We start from the raw sequence: 20,793 nt of genomic DNA, 5'->3' as shown, positions 1-20,793 counted from the left end.
CACAGAAGAGCCAGTTCCTCAGGACAGGATTCGGCGGTCTTCCTTCACCTCAAGGAAGAGGGACACTCATTTCAGGACACCAATGTTCAGATTTTGGACAGGGAGGACAGATGGTTTGAGAGAGGCGTGAAAGAAGCCATCCATGTCAAAGTGGAGAAGCCATCTCTGAACAGGGGGGTGGTCTGCGACATCATCTTTCACCATTTTACAATCAGGTCCTTTCAAAACTCCCCAAAAGAACTACTCAGCAGAATGACTCAGGTGAGGTGGCTCATGCTAACGACCACCATTAGCATACGAGGGCTCGGTGAAACTCGCATTTCAACGACCCCCTTTGTCACTCCCTGGCTCCCAACGACCATCGTTGAGGAGCCAGGTGGGCCTTGGCAATGGTCGTCAGAATGTGAGCAACACTGACCACACCTCACAGAGGTTATAAGCTGAGGCAACATCAACCACCACCAGAACTGAAGAAGCCTCTTGGATGAGAGGTGAAACGTCTTCAAGGAACCTTCTTAAAGTCCAGTTGGATTGATTTAAACAACTTTGAATGTATATTGATATGCAAAAAACCTACTGTTACACATTTCACATAGAAGAAGTATACATATGAAATGTCACAGCAACATCTAAAGCCTGGCCCAAAATATTGGGACAGCGAAGAGCCTTTAAATGTTGTTCAGAAGATCAAAATATTTGAAATTTACACATCAAGTACAAACAATAGTTTGTTTTTTGAAAATGTTTTTACTTTTTGTAAAATACAGTGCAGCTGAAGAAGTGAAAACTACAAATTTTGAGTACAATAAAAGTATAGTTTTTACAATCAAACATACTTAAAATGTAATTTCAATAAATTCAGACTAATTTAAGTAGATTTGGAAGATTAAAGTTATTTTTTATAGAAACAACCTGAACTGGAGGCTGAGTAACTTTAACAACATCAATTATTTCTAGATTAGGTAACAAATGCATATACCTAAATCTAAATATACAAGTACAGATAATAATGTACAGTTAGGTCCATAAATATTTGGACAGTTTGTTTTTTTTTTTTTTTTTAAATTCTGGTTCTGTACAGTGCCACAATGAATTTTAAATTAAACAATTCAGGTGTGGTTGAAGTTCAGACTTTCAGATTTCATTCAGTTGATTGAACAAAAAGAGTGCATAAAAATGTGAGGAACTGAAGCATTTTTAAACACAATCCCTCCACAGAGGCTCAAAGTAATTGGACAAATGAAATAACTGAATATAAAATGTTCATTTCTAATACTTGATTGAAAACCCTTTGACTGTCTGAAGTCTTGAACTCCTGGATGTCACCAGATGCTGGTTTCCTCCTTTTTAATGCTCTGCCAGGTCTTTACTGCTGTGGTTTCAGTTGTTGTTTGTTTGTGGGCCTTTTTTTCTGAAGTTTAGTCTTTAACAGGTGAAATTCAGCTCAGCTGGGTTGAGATCAGGTGACTGACTTGGCCATTCAAGAATATTCCATTTCTTTGCTTTAATAAAGTCCTGGGTTGCTTTGGCTGTATGTTTTCTCATCGTTGTCCATCTGTATTATGAAACGCCGCCCAATCAATTTGGCTGCATTTGGCCTGATTTGAGCCAGCAGTTTGTCTCTGAACACCTCAGAATTCATCCGGCTGGTTCTGTCCTGTGTCACATTATCAATAAACATCAGACAGCCATCATACCGCCTCCGCCATGCTTAACAGATGATGTGGTACACTTTGGATCATGAGCTGTCCCATACTTTTTTCTTGCTATCATTCTGGTAGAGGTTTATCTTGCTTTCATCTGTCCAAAGAATGTTCTTCCAGATCTGTGCTGGCTTTTTTAGATGTTTTTTAGCAAAGTCCAGTCTAGCCTTTCTATTCTTCAGGCCTATGAGTGTCTTACACCATGCAGTGAACCCTCTGGATTTACTCTCATGCAGTCTTCTCTTTATGGTAGACGTGAACAATGGCACGCTTACCTCCTGGAGAGTGTTTGTAACTTGGTTGGCTGTTGTGAAGGGGTTTCTCGTCACCATGGAGATGATTCTGCCATCATCAACCACTGTTGTCTTCCGTGGACGTCCAGGTCTTTATGCGTTGCTGAGTTCTCCAGTGCTTTCTTTCTTTCTCAGAATGAACCAAACTGTAGATTTTGCCGCTCCTAATATTGTAGCAATTTCACAGATGGGTTTTTCTGTTTTCACAGCTTAAGGATAGCTTGTTTCACCTGCATGGAGGGCTCCTTTGACCGCATGTTGACTTCACAGCAAAATCTTGCAAAAGTAAGCACCACACCTCAAACCAACTCCAGGCCTTTTATTTGTTTAATTGGTACTGACATAACGAAGGAATTGCCCACACCTGCCCGTGAAATGGCCTTTGAGTCAATTGTCCAATTACTTTTGGTCCCTTTTAAAATAGGGTGGCTCATGTTAAGGAGCTGAAACTCTTAAAGCCTTCATCCAGCTTAATGTGGATCCCCTCAAATGAAAGCTGAGAGTCTGCATTTTATGTCCATGTCCATTATATAACTATAACTGGAATATGTTTCATTAAACAGGTAAAAAAAAAATTAAAACTTGTGTCAGTGTCCAAATATATATGGACCTAACTGTACATTTTGAACCATACTCTAAACTATCACTGCAGTTGTACAATGTAGGTTGTTGATACGTTTAATATGAAGAGCAAATAGAACAAATAGAAAATGAAGAAATCAACACACACTTTTGAAATCTCTAACTTGCTAACATGCATGAAAATATGATTTGAGAAGATTTTAATGTTCAGTTTCACATTTTGCAGGTACGTTTGGCTAAATCTAAAACTGATGGCTAGTTCATGAGGGTTGTAATGTGGTGCTGTTGAACTGTATTTCATTATACTGAGAGGTGTTTCTATGAACAACTCTACTCTCATTGATGATAATCTTGTACAATATACTACAGTTCAACGGCACCAGCAACTGCAACTTCCACAATTCTTAAAAAATTGAACCAATACGTCTTTAAAACAATTTCAGCAAAAATAATGCATTAAAACTTTTGTGAAAGCAGGTTTCTTGCAGCACAGATGGCATTAGTTTTAGCTAGGTGTACCTAATAAACAGCTTCCAGCATCTTTCCTCTCTGTTACAGCTACACTGCATCATGGGTCGCTGTTGAGGTTTTCATGAAGTGTTTACCAGGAAACAGGGATGCAGTCATTACTCTGTGGATACCAGGTCAACCTCCAGCCCATCCAGCAGCCATACATGGCCTCCTCAGCTCACTGAACCCCTGCAGTCCAGGCATTCTGGCTCATTTTGCAGGATCAGGCAACAGTCGCTCCACCCAACAGAGCAATCTGTTCTGGTGCCCAAAATCTTAGAGGGCAATAGAAGCTGTTGACACTCAGATTTCAGATCCTCATCGTCTGCTGGCTGGATACACGTCTGATTACGCTGCTCTATCATCGTAGCATCTAGAATACCAATCCTGGCCTACCCTTTAAAATGATAGCAGCTTAGCGCCCATTAAGTGATGTCTTCACACACAGGGCTGCTGTAAGCTGCACATGCTGCTGGGTGAGCGTGACTCATTTTCCACTGGCCTAAACAACATTCTCCTGACCTTTGGACACGGAGGTGAGGATTACCAGCACTAAGGTGATGAGTGGCAGCTCTTTATCCCTCTGTTTAATGTGCTGACTGCCCCACCCATGCATCCACCCCCCCACCACCGTCCACTCTTATAAATATTCAAATGATGCAGTCTAACACAAGCTATTGTTTGCATTCGTGTGCACATGTGAGCCTTGTAGATTCTCCATTGTTCCCCCACCAGGAAAAGTGACTTTTGCTGGAATTAAGAGATCACAGCTGAATGTGCATCTCCAGTCTATTACTGGAAAGAAGCCCTCTGTAGCTTTGCTGCACATTGTGTGGTTACATGGCAAAATCATATTTTTAGACTCGGTACTTTATCAGATCTGGTTTGTCAGCATCACGAAGTGAGTCTATACATCAAATCTGATCAGTAGTGATTAATAAATGGAACAGAGCAGGGTGGATTCCTGGTGTTGAGATCGTGGTGCTTGGTTCTGATGGAAATCCTCTAGTAGCTGGACTGATTATTGGTGTTGCTGTTTAGATAAGAGTGACTCACTGTTGCTGCTCACCATCTGTCACTTCAAGTCATTTTCTAACTTCATGCAGCACAACCATCTGTTTGCTGGCCCCTCTGTGTGTGTGTGTGTGTGTGTGTGTGTGTGTGTGTGTGTGTGTGTGTGTGTGTGTGTGTGTGTGTGTGTGTGTGTAAACCCGGCTTACGGACACTGGGAGCAGTGAGGACCCCCGTGTCTGTGGTCAGTCGTAAACGTTGCGGTTTCCAGGCTGGACTCTGGTGCTGCCATGAAAACAGACTCTAAACAACGTTCGCACCCCGGCTTGTTATAGTGCAAATACATACCAGCACTAATCTGTGTGCTTCATGACAGCGCTGCTCCAACAAGGGACAGAATTATCCGTCCTGTTTTAAATTCTAATATCAATCAGCTTCTTTCAGAGGTGAAGCGGATTTTAAGAATCTTTATAGTGTCAGTTGACGAGGGCAGTAATGTCATCTAAGGACCACTACAGGGGGTCTACCAGGTATAGAAATATTTTTTCAGTTTTATTGTCATTTCTGAATGCTTTCAAATGATCATATGATTTCTTCCTGTCTTCCCCCTAATCATCGGTCTGCAGTCACATCATCATTTTTTGGAAAAAAAAAGGGTAAAAATGTGTCTTCCGTCGCTGTAAATGTTAAACCTGCATCATTTTTCTTTGTTATAATCACATATTTTGGGAATGCAGTGTAATTTTTTTTTACAGATTAACTTGAAAAAAAATGTTTCTTAATGAGAATAACAGACCTAAATACAGATGTGTGATGTTCATGTTTTCCTTGCCACTGCCTCCTTGAGCTACTCTGGAGGTCAGGCTTACGGGTTCTTTAAAGCCTCTTGAGACAATTTGACTGTAATTGGTGCTAAATAAATAAAACTGAATTTAATTTAATTCATAAACAGTTCCTGGATGGGAACCTTCAAAGTTATTTATATTGATTTCATACTATAAGGAAATACATATAAACTGGTTGATTAGTTAACTGGTAACTGGAAGAAAAGTGACCTAAAGTTCTATATTTGGTTGAAAGATCAAACGCGTTTAATTTTTAATTTTTTTTATTTATTTATTTTTTTTAACAAATCTTCTATACTTTAAGTTACAGCTGTTTCTGCAGAGTATGTTTCATTGTTTCAGGGGTTCAGTAGTGTTAATTTAAGCTGCTTTATGATCAGCTCATGGAGTTATTTCAGAATTTCTGTAAAAGTGCAGACTGTATTTCCATCTTGCTGTTTAAGGAGCATAATGATGGCAACACATTCTGTACTGTTTTGTCAACTGTTAAACTAAACCATGCTTAATTTGCAACTCTATTTTCATTCCAGATGACTGGATTGTGCTGTTTTTCCTCCCAGATTTAACCCTCCTGTTGTCTTCATTTATGGGTACCAAAAAATATTGCTCTCTTGTCTGAAAAAAATTCAAAAATTCAGCAAAAAAATTCCCCAAATTTCAGAAAATTTGCAAAACCTTCAGGAAGAAAATTTCAATGATTCTTTAAAAGTCCGTTGGTCTGTTTTAGAGTAATGTTGCTAACAGACGGACAGACAGACAGACAGACAGCGATCGTCACATAACGCCACCACGTTCCTTGGTGGATAATTACCGCTAGTCTTCTTGGCAGGTGCCAGGTGGCTCATACCCAGTTCACACATCTGTAACACCTCGTGCACATCTGCTCAGATCCCTCTCAGGATAAACAGAAATTTGTAAATTTGTCCCAGCGTAAACAGATTGTGTTTTCAATTGTTTGCATGTCCCTGTGGCTCTACCTGGAACCCTGTTTCCATCCAGATGTTTGGCTCATTAAGGATGAGAGGATGGAACAATAAAAAGCTGATCACCAGAAATCTTATATCCACAATAGTGTGTAATTTAGAAAATGTGCAGCAGGAGTTGGCTGTTAAAAAGCTGGGAGGGGTCAGGATCAGGCTCCTAATTCTCTGTCAAACATTATAAATGTGTTTCCCTGCTTCTGTCTCGCAACCTGACAGCCAGAGAGTTCACTCAGGGGAGTGTCACAGATGCAAGCTGCTATAAAGACAAGAACGCAGCAGAGACGTGGACACAACAAGACAAGCAGCAGGAGGACACAACTTCCAGCAGATACGTCTCACACCCTCTGACATCCTGGATTTAACCCTCCTGTCGTCCTGCGGGTTAAAATTGACCTGTTGCAAAGTTTGAAAAAGTGGAAAAAAATATTTTCACAGTGAAACTTCTGATGTCCACTTTTTCAACATTTTTGGGAAATCTTTGAACATTTTTTGGTGGAAAAAAGAAATGTTAAAAATGCTTCTTAAGAACATTCACAAAAAAATCAACCAAAATCCAGTGAATTTCACTGGATTTTGGTTGATTTTTATGTGAATGTTCTTAAAGAAAATATTAGAAGTTTTACTGATATATATGGAATCATTTTAGATATTTATTTTAGTCATTTTTTGAAAATATTTACAAGAATTTTCTTCCCAAATTTGGAGGATTTTTTTTAATAAAAATTTTTAAGGGAAACTTTTTAGGAATTATTGGAATTTTCTTCCTGAAGGTTTTGCAAATTTTCAGAAATTTCGGGAATTTTTTTTTTTGCAGAATTTTTGGATTTTTTTCAGACAAGGAAACAATATTTTTTGGTGCCTGTAAATGAAGACAACAGGAGGGTTAAACACTGCATTTGTTTAAGTAAATGAGGAGAATATGAGTAGAATATTTGCTTTCACAATCTTAAAACACCCATAGTTATTTCCAAAATACATCAAATTACATCTTTCATATTTGCACTTAAATGCATGTGAATGTGATTTTAATCTGAGGTGGAATGTAACCCAGGTGCCCTGTTGACCTCCAGCTTTAACCAGCTGTGATTCCAGCTCCAGACTGGAGTCCAGCAGCAGCCAAAGAGACTAGTGCACTAAATCTGGTCCACTCTGACTTTTACTGAGCTTAAAATAATCCACAAACAAACAAATCATTTAACAAGCACACAATAGAATATTAGAACAACTGAACAGACACAACTGATATGCCGAACAGTACACAAAGGGAAAATTACTGCAACTTTAATCATGTGAGACAGTGATTATTTTAACAAATATTGATACCTGTAGAGTTTCAACAAGGGAATATTTTTTATATACGTTTACATTTTGCAGCTTGATGGGTTTTGTCATATTTTAAGAGCGAAAAGGTTTTGAAAGTGATAATGTAGATGGCAAAGCATGAAACATTCCAGATGTGTTTAAAAACACGTCTTTCAGTTCAGTTGTTATTCAAAGGTGCTTTCCACTCATTTTAAACATAACAGAAAGTTTGTGGCATAAACTGGAGGTGTGATATTAGAAAGAGGTTGGTTACCTTGACTCATACAGAGACTAAAAGCACAAACAACCCCAGCCACTGTCTTCCATATTTCCTGATTTATTCTGTGAATCTCAGCTTTATAGAAGTGCATCCTTAAACTGCTGAAGAACATCTGTAGGTCAGTAATGGTTCTCGTGCCACAACAATATTTAGGGTTCATGGAGAGATCGTCTTCAGTCATCCAGCCTGTCCAACAGAAACATCCTGGAAAACCAAAGGAGGTGGATGAAAAGAAGGAGGATGGGAAGCTGCAGGTGGAGCAGGAAACCACAGATGAAGGTAAGATGAAAGTTTTATCTGTTATCCTCTGCTAGTCTAGTTTTTGTATCTCAGAGGAGCGTGAACTTCAGGATTTCTAACTTTCAGTGCTGTTTTATTCTAACCTGCCTCTAACCTGTGCAGTATTAGCAGATCAGAAAGTGATGGCTGGTGAAGCTCAGGACAGGAGGAACATCTGGGAGCCGAGTGTTTACTACGCACTGGGAAAGGAGTCTTTTTATTTTGCTGGTCACGGCATCAGCATCCGCGAGTCCCTGGATACATACGGTGCTCTGATCTGGCCTGGGGTACGCCCTGTCTTTAGCACAGCATCTGTTCATTCACTGGCTAGTAAATGTGATCATGAAACCTTTATTTTGTAGGCGATAGCTTTGTGTCAGTTCTTGGAGAACAACCAGCAGCAAGTGAGCCTGATGGATAAAGCAGTGCTGGAGATTGGAGCTGGTACCGGTCTACTCTCTATAGTGGCCAGTCTGCTGGGTAAGTCGGATGTATTCTGATTATAAAGTTTGCATGAGTTTACATAATATATCTGAAATTTTGTCCACGAGAGTTTTATACGTCTTTAAAGTGAAATAACATAATACATGAAATAAATAGAACACAGGATTTTCAAATTTTGATGCCAACTTTCAAATGGTAGCAATAAGAGCAAGAAAAGCACTCAGAGAGGGCGGTCCCCCTCCAAGGCCGCTGAGTCCCCCTCCAAGGCCGCTGAGTCCCCCTCCAAGGCCGCTCAGTCCCCCTCCAAGGCCGCTGAGTCCCCCTCCAAGGCCGCTGAGTCCCCCTCCAAGGCCACTCAGTCCTCCTCCAAGGCCACTCAGTCCTCCTCCAAGGCCGCTCAGTACCCCTCCAAGGCTGCTGAGTCGTTGTATCATTTCCGACGGCTGAAATCCTGACACTATAGAATGTGGCCATTAATATAGATGTACCCACAAACAAAATGGTATGGGCTGAGTACAGGTGTGTGTTAAGGTATGTGTCCACTAGATTCCATTCATTGTCTATGTGAAATGCACCGTGTTGCATGCTGGTCCGGTTGTGTTGCGTTTCCAGCTGCGATCCTGTGCATCTCCCTGCAGCTCATTTGATTAAAATAGACTCAACTTCTACTTTATGCAAATTCGATGCGGTATGCGGAGGTCCAACGCATCACGAAACTTTCATCAAACGTTTAAACTTGCCATCAGTGAACTAAAACCAGGACAGATTCAGCTGCTGCACAGATTATTTCTCTCCTCAAATGCTTCCAGAAATACTTTTCGGTGAACTGTTTTCGTAATAAAAGAGAAAGTTTGCGACCGAGCTGCCAGCTTGAAACCCAGGAGCTGACATCTCCCGAGTCGATGCGTTCATCCAATCAGGGGCAGGATAGTTGGAGAAGAAGGAAGCAGGAGTTGAACACTGGCTACTGGCCTCAAGGACACGCCCACCAAGCAGGAGATTTTCACATGTGACATTATTATATGCAGGAAAAACACATCTAGTGGACACGTAGCATCATGCATGTGTACGTTATGTACAGATATCAGATCACGTGACCTAAATATGTAGCGAGTGGCGGGAATTGATGGGACTCAGAAACACCCCCACAGTTTAATCAGTTGTTCCTTGGATCATTTCTGATGGATAAGTCCTGATAAGTCCTCAGTGTTGGATTTGTAGTAGGATCACAATCATGTGATCATCAGCAGGCAGCTGATGTAGTGTTCACTGGTTGTCATGGTTACAGTGACGCCGTGCCGCTATCTGGCAATGATAAAGAAATCTTTAACAAAATCCATGGATCCAGACTATAAGCTGCATCACTGCCAAAATCTAATCACTTGGTTCTTGTGTCATTTCTGATCTTCACTGAAAATTTCATCCAAATCCGTTTTTGAGTAATTTTGCAAACAGACAATCAGACAGACGGACAAACTGACGGACAAACAGACGGACAAACGTACGCCGTCACATAACTCCACTGTTCCTTGGCGGAGTAATTAGTTGTAAATCTCATTAATAATCAAATTATGAAGATATGTATTATGCTTTGCTTCTTCTCAGGACAAACAAATTGTTTTGTTTTTCTTTGAATGTGGTCCAAAAAGAAAACTAATAAAGTGGGTCAGTCATGTCAGATCATACAGAATTCAGGAAATATGTTGCTGTAAAAAATCTGAATTTGTTCAGATTTTGTATGTATCTGTTATTTGACTAAGTTTTGTCAAATATTTTGCCTGAATATTTACAATAGTTGTATTTTTACTCTTAAAAAAACTTTACTGGGAAGCCATTTTAAGGGTTCAATACATCCAAAAATGTAACTCCCACAGCCATGAAAGTTAGTGGAGACACAGAGAAAATAGTTTTGACTAGATCCAAATTAGTGAATGTCTACAGCAGAGTCAAAATTTTTAATTTTCAGTCCTTGAAAATCGAAAAAAAAGGCTAAATTTTTATGGTATTGGGCCCCATAACAATCCGATACGTGTAAATATAAAATATAAATATGGAAATACTCATATTTCCTGCTAAAAACTGAGACAGTCAAATGGCTTTTCAGTATTTCTTTTCTGCAAATAATTGACTTTTGAATTAGATTAAATAAGTAAACTATAGGTAAACTAAATCTAAGGAAATGAAGCACCACTGCTATCTGAAATGACATAGACTGACTTCATTATTTGCATAAATATGGACATAATATTTCACAGCTGTCTCCCCATATTTTCCATGAAATTTACACTTTAGCTTGGGGATCAACTTATTGATAAAACACTGGGAATCTTTGTTCGGGGACCGTGAAAATCCACCCACACTAAATTTTTGCATCCCAAACAGGCCAGCAGTTGAAAAGTCTCTCCATTAATCACACAGTGGAAACAAAACGGTTAATTTATTCCCCAGGAAATTAAATGTTTTTATACAAAGAAAACTCAATGCAAACTCTCTCTTTTTATTCATGCTTCTGTCTCTATCGATAGACATCTAAAAGGAAACCGTTAAAAGTTACAGCAATTCATTCTCAAGCACTTAGGAATGAGCTTTACTGAACTCTAACACTGACCTGAATGTCTTCTCTGTCTTTAAATATGCAGCGAGTCTCGGTGAAACTATTCTGTGCCTGGAGAGGAGATGACGCTGTTAGTGATAAAACCAAAGTGCCTTTTAATATCAGCACTTCTGGAAAGACACACAATTGCATCAATGTCAAAGAAAATTAGCTCTTTAATAGAAATATGAAAGGACAGCTTGAAATTTAGCTTAACATCCTTTAAAAGTTCATGATTTTATGGTCATTTATTACTCTATTATTGTCTATAACATGAAAAGACCAAAGCCAGATCATTTTTTTCTTTCTGAAGATGTAGATGGGTCATGGACAGAGTTTAATTTTAGGAAAGGTTCAGTATTTTCTTAAACAGGTAGCTACTATAGCTCCATTTTATTGTGTTTTGTGGTTGTTATAAACTTAGAGGTGTAAAGTTAAAGCTCTTAAGACATGAACATGTTTACCTCATTCAGCTGCAAGAGTGAACACAAGATGAGGCTGTATCTTCAGTTCCTATGAGGCTGTATCTTCAGCTATGAGGCTGTATCTTCAGCTATGAGGCTGTATCTTCATCCTATGAGGCTGTATCTTCAGTAGCCTTTAGCTCCAATGACCTGATGTAAACGGAGGTATCATCTCGAACAAGCTTCTGGCAGCTCCTTGGGAGTTTTAGTCCATTCCTCGTGGACGATGGTCTCCAGCTCAGCTATGTTCTCAGATCTACGTGCTGCAGCAGCTTTCTTCAGATTCACCACAGATTCTCCATTGGGTTTCAGTCTGGAGGTTATGATGTCCACTCTAGAACCTTCCAGACACCTCTGTGGTCTGAACCATGCTGCTGCAGGAGGCATATGGGGAGGTGTTGATGAACAGGAGTATTAGTCAATGTTCAGCATGTGTCAGCGTTGGATTCCCCTCTAAATGTTGACATACAGGTGGATGGCATTCTGCAGTTATCTGTATTTACTCAGCATTGTTTATAGGGGTGGAATCATTCTGCAACCGGCTTTTTGTAAAAAAAGTTTCAATTTTGGACGGATTATGAATTAAATCTGTTCATCTCTTCTGTGATTTAGTCACCTGCAGCTGGAATGTTGCTCCTTTTGCCAGAATGTCTAAAACATCAGGAGGTTTAATCATTTTACATGCAGCTGGAACCATACATGTAAAGGCTGCTCACCAAAGTCACCCACAAAATGCGTAGTTAGCTTTCCACGTCTCTGTCTGTTGGGTTTCTACTGTCACCAGGTGCTTGGGTGACGGCCACCGACCTGCCGGACATCTTGTCTAACCTGACCTTCAACCTCCTGCGGAACACCAAGGGTCGGTGCCGCTACACCCCTCAGGTGACCTCCCTCTGCTGGGGTCAGGACCTGGAGCGAGACTTCCCCTACCTGTCCTTCCACTACGATTACGTTCTGGCAGCCGACGTGGTCTATCACCACGACTGCCTGGAGGAACTGCTGAAAACCATGCGTCACTTCTGCCGACCGGGAAGCCGAACGACGCTGCTGTGGGCCAACAAGATCCGCTTCCAGTCAGACCTGAGGTTCACAGAGAGCTTCAAGAGCAGCTTCAATGCCACGTTGCTCACTGAGCTGCCACAGCATGAGGTGAGGATTTACAAGGCCACAGCCAAGTGAGACAGCAGCTTTAGGACTGGGAGATCCTGACATGTTAAAGATTTTGAGTTTCACTTTTGAGGAAAACAGGAAATTACATTTTTCCTTTTGCTGATTTAACCCTCCTGTTGTCGTCATTTACAGGCAACAAAAAATATTGTTTCCTTGTCTGAAAAAAATCCAAAAATTCAGCAAAAAAATTCCCCAAATTTCTGAACATTAGCAAAAACCTTCAGGAAGAAAATTCCAATAATTCCTTAAACGTTTCCCTTAAAAGTTTTATTCAAAAAATTTAAAAATCCCACAAAATTTGGCAAGAAATTTCTTGTAAATATTTTCAAAAAATGAGTAAAAATCATCCAAAAAAACCCTAAAAACATCTAAAGTGATTACATATATATCAGTAAAATAAAATATGTTTTTTAAGAACTTTCAGAAAAAAAATCAACCAAAATCCAGTGAAATTCGCTGGATTTTGGTAGATTTTTTTGGGAATGTTCTTAAAAAAAAACAAAAAAACATTGTATTTACATTTCTTTTTTTTCCACCAAAAAATGTTCAATAATTCCCAAAAATGTTGAAAATGTGGAAATTTTCCCTGTGAAATTTTTTTTTTCAAATTTTTAATCTTTAAAATGGGTCAATTTGACCCGCAGGACGACACGAGGGTTAAGTCACGTAGGGAAAATCCGGTTTTAATCTGTGCTTACACAACATTCCTGGACAGTGTCATAAACATTACTAAGGAAAAAAGAAGTTCCTCACTCAAGTTTCCATTGAATAAGCTATTTTATTTGCCAGTGCTTTTCAGACATTTGATATTTCTGAATGTATTCAACTTTTGTTCACTGATTTGTTTTTCAAAATAAATAATATAGCTGTAAACTTCTCTCCTATGTTCATATTTGTCTCATAACATCTAGACAACATTCATCAGAGGTGCTCTTCTCTTGGCTATATGGAAAAAGAGTCAGTTGTGAAAGAAACCTGAAGAGAATATTTTCCACAAGCATGAAACTTTGCATTTCTGATGTCTTAGCTTTGGTAATCCAACAGCATTAGAGAGTAAAAACTAAGAAAACATAAAACACTTTCCATTAAATGGCATATACTCTATAGGAGCATAATGCAGTAGAGGAGATAAACATCTTCCATGTTCAACATGTGACTGTCACTTAGCACCAAAGATAACACAGAACTAACCTGCTTGAAAATGAGCTTTTAAAGTTATGTTCTAAATCTGAAAGCATTACAGTAACTCTGCACATGCACACGCAAAAATTCAGCATGTTGACAGAGAAGGAGGAGATGGAGAGGAAGACGCTGAAGGAACCAAAGAGGATTAATGTAAAGAATTAAAATTGTCAACACCTAAATCTATGCTTAAGTCCATTCCTGTCTGAAAGTCCACCCCCATTCCAATCTGGCTGTTTCCAGTGTCCACAAATAAAAGTCTTAAGCTGCGATCAGAAAGTCCAGAGGAGACTTGCGTCTGTCCCGACTATTCGAGTCTTCATGCCGCATGTTTTAAAGAAATATAAGTCTGTACACTGCATGGTTCGTATGTTTTCAGTGTGTCTGAGTGACTCTACGATATGCAGCATGTCGAAGACTTTGGCTGCTCTAGTATGGACTCCCTGCGGAGGTCGTTTGGGATGCTGCCTTCAGGGCCCCAAACGTTGAGCTCTCCATAGATACCCATGTCGATCATCTCCTCCTGCCAAGGGATGGGGATGTTGCCTGAAGCAAATTCATCAAAAAAGGTCTTATCTGGCTCCTCCAGGGTCACCCCCTTCACCGAGGAGAAAGCTCCAACGTCATCCAGACTTTTAGCGTACACCACTTTAGGGTCGGGGACGAAAGGAGGCGGCAGAATACCTGCAGAAGCAACAAATGTGGATTCAAAAATCTCAGAAAATGATAGATGGATTTAAACTGCTTCCAGAATGTGAACGATCTTGAATGAGTAAAGAAAGTAGATGATACCTGCGTTAAGCTTCCTCCAGTTAATGTTGTTGAAGAATGGGTGTGCTCTGATTTCATCACAGCAGTCGTTTTTAAAACCCATCCTCTGATCAACTTCTTTGGCCAGCAGCCCATCGCACAACGACTTGGCATGCTCACTGAAATTATCCGGATAGGTGACCGTCTGAGTCAGCATACGCTCCTTCATCTCCTCACGTTCAACCTGCCAGAAGACCAACAACCTGTCATCACCTTACCTGTTTCATAAAGTCTGCTTCTTTCTGCATAAAGTCACACAGACAGTTACAAAACTGACCTTCTCCCCCCTGTTTCTGAAAGGATTCTTAGCAGCAATGAACTCAAACAGAGTCACCCCCAAGGTGAAGTAGTCCACTGAGGTGTCATACTTCTCTCCTTTCAGCATCTCTGGTGCCATGTACCCTGCAAGAAAACGAGGGCACAAAATGAGCAATAATTGAGTATGAAGACTGTGAAATGGCCCCTCTAAATATAAGCTGCTCATCGATTTCCAAGAAAACACAGATGAGACTCACCTGGTGTCCCGGCGTAGCCTTTGGTCAGAGTTTTTCCTTCTTTTAACTCCACAGCGAGACCCAAGTCAGATATGCGCACATTCCCTGTGTTGATCAAAAAAGGAAAAATGTGTCAATCAGCCATTAGTTACACACAGACAACGTGAAATTCACCTCTGTTTACCAAAAAATGATTACCGTCATTATCAAGCAGCACATTTTCTGGTTTGAGATCTCGGTAGATGATTCTTTTCTGGTGGAGATGCTCCAAACCCTGGATGATCTGGGCGATGTAGAAACAGGCTCTGGGCTCATCGAAGCCTGGGTTGTTCTCATCCACCAGGTAGATGTGGTACCTTCAGGGAACAGCGAACAGATTAGGCTCCGTCGTCATATGAAGGTATAGAAGCTGCACAGAGTTGTGATATTACATGCTATGTGTACACACAGCTGGCCAATATGTTGCTGTTGCATGAGTTAACCCTCCTGTTGTCCTCATTTACAGGCACCAAAAGATATTGTTTCTTTGTCTGAAAATAATCCAAAAATTCAGCAAAAAAAATTCCCTAATTTCTGAAAATTTGCAAAACCTTCAGGAAGAAAATTCCAATAATTACTTAAAAGTTTTATTTTTTTTAAAAAATCTCCCAAATTTGGCAAGAAAATTCAAGAAAAAATGAGTAAAAATCTTCCAAAAAAATCCTAAAAATATCTAAAGTGATTCCATATATATCAGTAAAACTTCTAATATCTTCTTGAAGAACATTCACAAAAACATCTGATTTTTTTGTGAATGTTCGTAAGAAATATTTTTAACATTTCTTTTTTTCCCACCAAATAATGTTCAGATTTCCCAAAAATATTGGAAATGTGGACATCAGAAGTTTCACTGTGAATCTGATTGGAAAAAGGCTGGCATGTCATAACAAACGACTCAATGCTCAAACTGAACATCTAGTCTCATGTATATTAAGAATAACAGCATCTGAACACACACCTTGTCCCAAAAGTGACTGATAAACTACTTCTACCATACGTATGGCCCTGTGTGTCCGTCAGCAACAAAATGTGCAAATTATTACCAATTTGAATTGTGACACGTTTGGGTGATTATTAAATTAATTTCCAGCTGACCTGAGGGAAAACTACAACATTCCTGTCAGATCAGTGTTCCAGTAGACTGCACTCCTCATGTTGGCAGCAGATATTAAAAGGTTATTACAGAAAGCAAAGGTCCGTCTACTAAAGTGATGGCATGGTAGAGAGAGATGACGAACATGTGAGCTGAACGTTCAGACTTGTGCTGTGAGATATGAGAGTTGTTCAGAACGTGAAGTTACTTGAGGTCTCCTCCGTTCATGATGGTCATGACGAGACAAAGCTCTTCCTTTGTCTGGAAGGCGTAAGCCAACGACACAATGAAGCGACTGTGGACCTTCTCAAGGATTCTCTTCTCCACCATGGCCCCCTACAGGAGAAAATTAGAAAGGCAATGTTGAAAAATGAGCCACATTTCAAAAGAAGAAAAAATAAACAACGAGGAAGTTTGGTGGATCAGGTTGCAGGAAAGTGTTCTGTATGTTTTTGTGTCATTTGATGAAAGGTTCATTTCCAAGGATAACCTCAGACAAGTCAAGGGCAAGATGCAACTGTGCCAAGGAGTTCTCTTCAGAAGAGCTTTTCAACAAAGCTCCCAGTAATCACTCTATCCCTGTCTCAGTGTTTAATACTGCAGGCTAAAGCTAAATGAGACAGAGGCAGGGACAAAGATGATTAGCACCGCTGCAGACTGCTCAGGACAGGACACTTTCTCTGAAACCTAAATCCTTCAAAACACCTTAATTATTCAAATCACTGTGTGCTAAAAGTGATTTTTGAGAGAGAGTGCTGTGGTTGCTCTGAATCATTCCTGCTTTAATGTGGGGCTACATAATGTAAAGCTTTAAGAACAACGTGTCTTCGAGTCTCACATTTCAGATTTCATTTTTACACAGACTGAGATACTACACACATGCACATCATGAATAAACACTAAACCTGACAGTGTTGAGTACCTGCAGCATGTGAGGTTTAAGTAGCTCCAACTTCACCACGCCCATCATCAGAGGGATATGATGTAAATATTTGTGCATTTTTGATTAAGTACGTCTACGTTGTTGTGATGCTACTTTTACTTCAGCAAACTTCTACCACTGACTTCAGTACATTTCTTGTGATGTGGGTTCCATCTCACTGCAGAATGACATTCGCTTTCACATGTTTGGTTTTATTTTTATTTATTCTTTTTTAAATATGTACTGATAGTGAGGAATTGGATCTATGAGACCGTTGCTGTACAGCTGGATGGTGAACAGTCAATACTTCTGATCTGGTTGATCTGTAAACTACCCTTTTGTTTTGTTTTTTTGTTGCACATGTTGTGGGTTTATGAGTGCACACACTGAATGGATGTAGGCGAGTGCCTGCATGTCTCTGTATTACTTTCAGTAATGTTTCTGCCAAATAAGTTGCAAATGCAATAATTTTGTAGCTGTTGGCTTGTCTGAAAACCCAATAAACAAAAAAATAAAAACTTCTACCACTGACTGATGCTAAACACCAACAGCATGTCATCTCTTACCGCATTGCCTTTCCTCTTCTTCAGCCTCTTCTTGTTGAGTTTCTTACAGGCGTACAGTTTTCCAGTGGCTTTCATCTGACAGGCAGACACCTCTCCAAACCCACCTTTCCCCAGCACACGGAAGTCCAGGAACCAGTCTGCATCCATGGGTTGCATCTCCAGCCACTTCCACTGCAGGAACCTCTTCAGGTACATGCTCTCCAGGTAGAAATTGTAGGGAGCCTCCCGCAGAAAGTCCAGCGTTGAGGCCAAAGCTGCAGCAAACAGCTCATCCCCTACAGCCTCCAGACCTTCCTTCACCTTGGCTATGATGTCCTCAGACAGGTAGGGGCAGTAGTGTTTGGCAGAGGGGTCCATGTAGCGCTGAACAATCTTTGAGGCTTTTTTGGCCCTCTCAGAGTCCTCCGCCATGTCATAGTCCTCGATGTCTTTCCACAAACGGCAAGCCCCATGGTACTCATTATTTGCATCCAAGAATTCCCTAAAGAGGCGCTTGCCAATTGGCTGTTCTACGCAGATGGAGTCAAAGACCAGATCTAGGGTATCCCTCAGGCCTTCACACACGGTGATGTGGGGCAGTTTGAGGCGAGCGTGGTACTTCTTATCCCGAGCTGCTGCCGGATTAGAGCCATCGATGCTTCCACGGGCGTTGATGTAGGCAGAGTTGGCGACCACAGTGGTCAGTCCTCCGATGTCCATGTTGAAGGCAGGTGGCTGTTAGGCAACGCAAGGGAAAGACATGGCAAAGCGAAGAACGGCGGCGGAGGATGAACGTTGCTACCTAATGTGCAGGGATGAGGAGGAAGAGAAAGCAAGAATGAGAGAACAGGAGACAGATCACAGAGGAGTGACAGAGGAGAGAGGAATGGGACCTGGAGACTAGATCCCAGCTGTAACACCCTCATTCACACACTCACAGGGACGCGCACACACACCTGAGTCAACACCTTTTGGTAATCCATTAACACCCCAATGCCCCAGACAAAGTGTGCGAACAGCTGCTGGAACAGAACAACACAAGCAGCATATGCAGGAATGTCCTCAGTCAGTCAATTCACACTTTATACAGACTCTGATCGACCTGTTGACGCATAATAAACGTTCAATAAGAAATAATGTTTTTGCTTAACAGGGAGACCTACTGGTAATGTCTATAGTTACACAATACATGCACTATCAGTGGAAATGTAAGCAGAAGTTATTAACCCTCGTGTTGTCCTGCAGGTCAAAATTGACCCATTTTAAAGTTTGAAAATGTGGGAACAAATATATTTTCACAGTGAAACTTCTGATGTCCACATTTTGGGAAATCTTTGAAAATTTTTTGGTGGAAAAAAAAGAAATGTTAAAAATGTTTAAGAACATTCACATAAAAATCAACCAAAATCCAGCGAAATTCACTGGATTTTGGTTGATTTTTATGTGAATGTTCTTAAGAAAATATTAGAAGTTTTACTGATATATATGGAATCACTTTAGATATTTTTAGAATTTCTTTGGAAGATTTTTACTCATTTTTTGAAAATATTTACAAGAATCTTCTTGCCAAATTTGGGGGATTTTTTTTTTTTTTTTTTAAATAAAATTTTAAAGGGAAACTTTTAAGTAAATATTGGAGTTTTCTTCCTGAAGGTTTTGCAAATTTTCAGGAATTTGGGGAATTTTTTCGCAGAATTTTTGGATTTTTTTTCAGACAAGGAAACAATATTTTTTGGTGCCTGTAAATGAAGACAACATAAACATGCATATACAGTCATCCTCAAAACTATTCACACCCCATGGAAAACAACATTCTTTTTTAGATCCTGCATTTGTAAAAGCTGTTCTGTTGGTACTTCCTGCGTACCCTTTGTCTACTTGTTGCTATGCACAAATCCACATACGGGTTGGCTAAACTTCATTTGCATAATAATAGATAAGGCCAAAATTGATTTTTGCTCATGTTCAGAATTATTCAAACCCCTGACAATATCTTAAAAAAAAAAAAGTCCCAAATGTGTTCATCGTTGTCCTATAGTTGTTTCGAGATGTTTCAATGGAATACCTTTTTCTGTTGACCAAATGTTAAACAATGATTTAACCCTCCTGTTGTCCTCATTTATGGGAACCAAAAAATATTGTTTCCTTGTCTGAAAAAAATCTTTAAAAATTCCCCAAATTTCTGAAAATTTGCAAAACCTTCAGGAAGAAAATTCCAATAATTCCTTCAAAGTTTCCCTTAAAAGTTATTTTTAAAAATATCCCCCAAATTTGGCAAGAAAATTTTTGTAAATATTTTCAAAAAATTAGTAAAAATCTTCCCAAAAAATATCTAGTGATTCCATATTTATCAGTAAAACTTCTAATATTTTCTTTGAGAACATTCACATAAAAATCAACCAAAATCCAGCGAAATTCGCTGGATTTTGGTTGATTTTTTTGTGAATGTTCTCAAGAAAATTTTTTTTTTAAACGTTTTTTTTCCACCAAAAATGTTCGAAAATTTCCCGAAAATGTGGAAAATTTGGAAATTGTCACTGTGAAAATGTTTTTTCAACCTTTAAAACGAGTGACCCGCAGTACAACACAAGGGTTAAGCAATCATGATTTGAGTACAAAGGTGAATAACCTCACCTCGAACGGCAAATTACTACATTTTTTGGACTAGTGTTTAATCCCAAACTTCCTTTGAAGCTATTTCAGATATTAATCAGCTCCTTCATGAAGGTCGTTTTACAACATTTGCCCCCACATTTGCAGCCGTACTTCCCAAAGATTGGTGAGTAAAGCTTATTTTTAACAAACTTGAAAAATGTGAATCCATCCATGTGAACTGTGGCAGCCTTTGAAGAAAAAAAAGGAGCTTGACTTGCACCAACATGTTGAGCCTATCTAGCTCACTGAGCAACCTTCCAAATGCAGCATGCACTTTTTTTTGGTTCTTATGGGTTCTCCATATCAAAAACATTTGGCCAGATCTCATTTTAAGAAAAGGGCCCAGTCATATCCACACCGAAGCTAACACATGAAATTATGCTGGAGTAGTACAAGAATCGATGACACGACGGGTAAAGCAGCTTATGATCAGTTGTTCTCACCTCATATCTTCCTCCTCAGTTTCTACCATCTACAGTTTTCTTGTAGGTTTCCTCTGACAAGCACGCACCTCTCCAAGCCCACCCTTTCTCCAACACGTGTATGTCTGAGGGTCACATGGTAAACATTTTTTTGCATCTAAAATCAGCAGAA

General features: G+C 39.7%; 2 protein-coding genes across 3 annotated transcripts; one reads left to right on the top strand and one right to left on the bottom strand.

Annotated features, from left to right (window-relative positions):
• The first annotated feature begins 6,836 nt into the window (after positions 1-6,836).
• Positions 6,837-13,337, top strand: mettl21cb (methyltransferase 21C, AARS1 lysine b). Its single transcript, XM_023291869.3, has 4 exons — positions 6,837-7,788; positions 7,912-8,075; positions 8,151-8,268; positions 12,074-13,337. Exons 1-4 carry the CDS (start codon positions 7,635-7,637, stop codon positions 12,466-12,468), a joined length of 831 nt encoding a protein of 276 aa, XP_023147637.3. The 5' UTR covers positions 6,837-7,634; the 3' UTR covers positions 12,469-13,337.
• Positions 13,218-20,778, bottom strand: LOC111582970 (rhodopsin kinase GRK1-like). Of its 2 annotated transcripts, XM_023291861.3 has the most exons (8): positions 20,643-20,778; positions 17,566-18,346; positions 16,286-16,413; positions 15,144-15,301; positions 14,967-15,050; positions 14,729-14,853; positions 14,434-14,635; positions 13,218-14,325 (listed from the first exon to the last, which is right to left on the bottom strand). In XM_023291861.3, exons 2-8 carry the CDS (start codon positions 18,262-18,264, stop codon positions 14,036-14,038), a joined length of 1,686 nt encoding a protein of 561 aa, XP_023147629.1. In that variant the 5' UTR covers positions 18,265-18,346; positions 20,643-20,778; the 3' UTR covers positions 13,218-14,035. The 2 variants fall into 2 exon arrangements, with proteins under 2 accessions (XP_023147629.1, XP_054871396.1); XM_055015421.1 differs by lacking the exon at positions 20,643-20,778 and having other exon boundaries at positions 17,566-18,473.
• Between the last annotated feature and the right edge of the window lie 15 nt (positions 20,779-20,793).

This window comes from Amphiprion ocellaris, chromosome 11, assembly GCF_022539595.1.
Source record: "Amphiprion ocellaris isolate individual 3 ecotype Okinawa chromosome 11, ASM2253959v1, whole genome shotgun sequence".
In the NCBI taxonomy this organism is placed as follows: domain Eukaryota; kingdom Metazoa; phylum Chordata; class Actinopteri; family Pomacentridae; genus Amphiprion; species Amphiprion ocellaris.
This window is presented reverse-complemented; position numbering and strand designations above follow the sequence as displayed.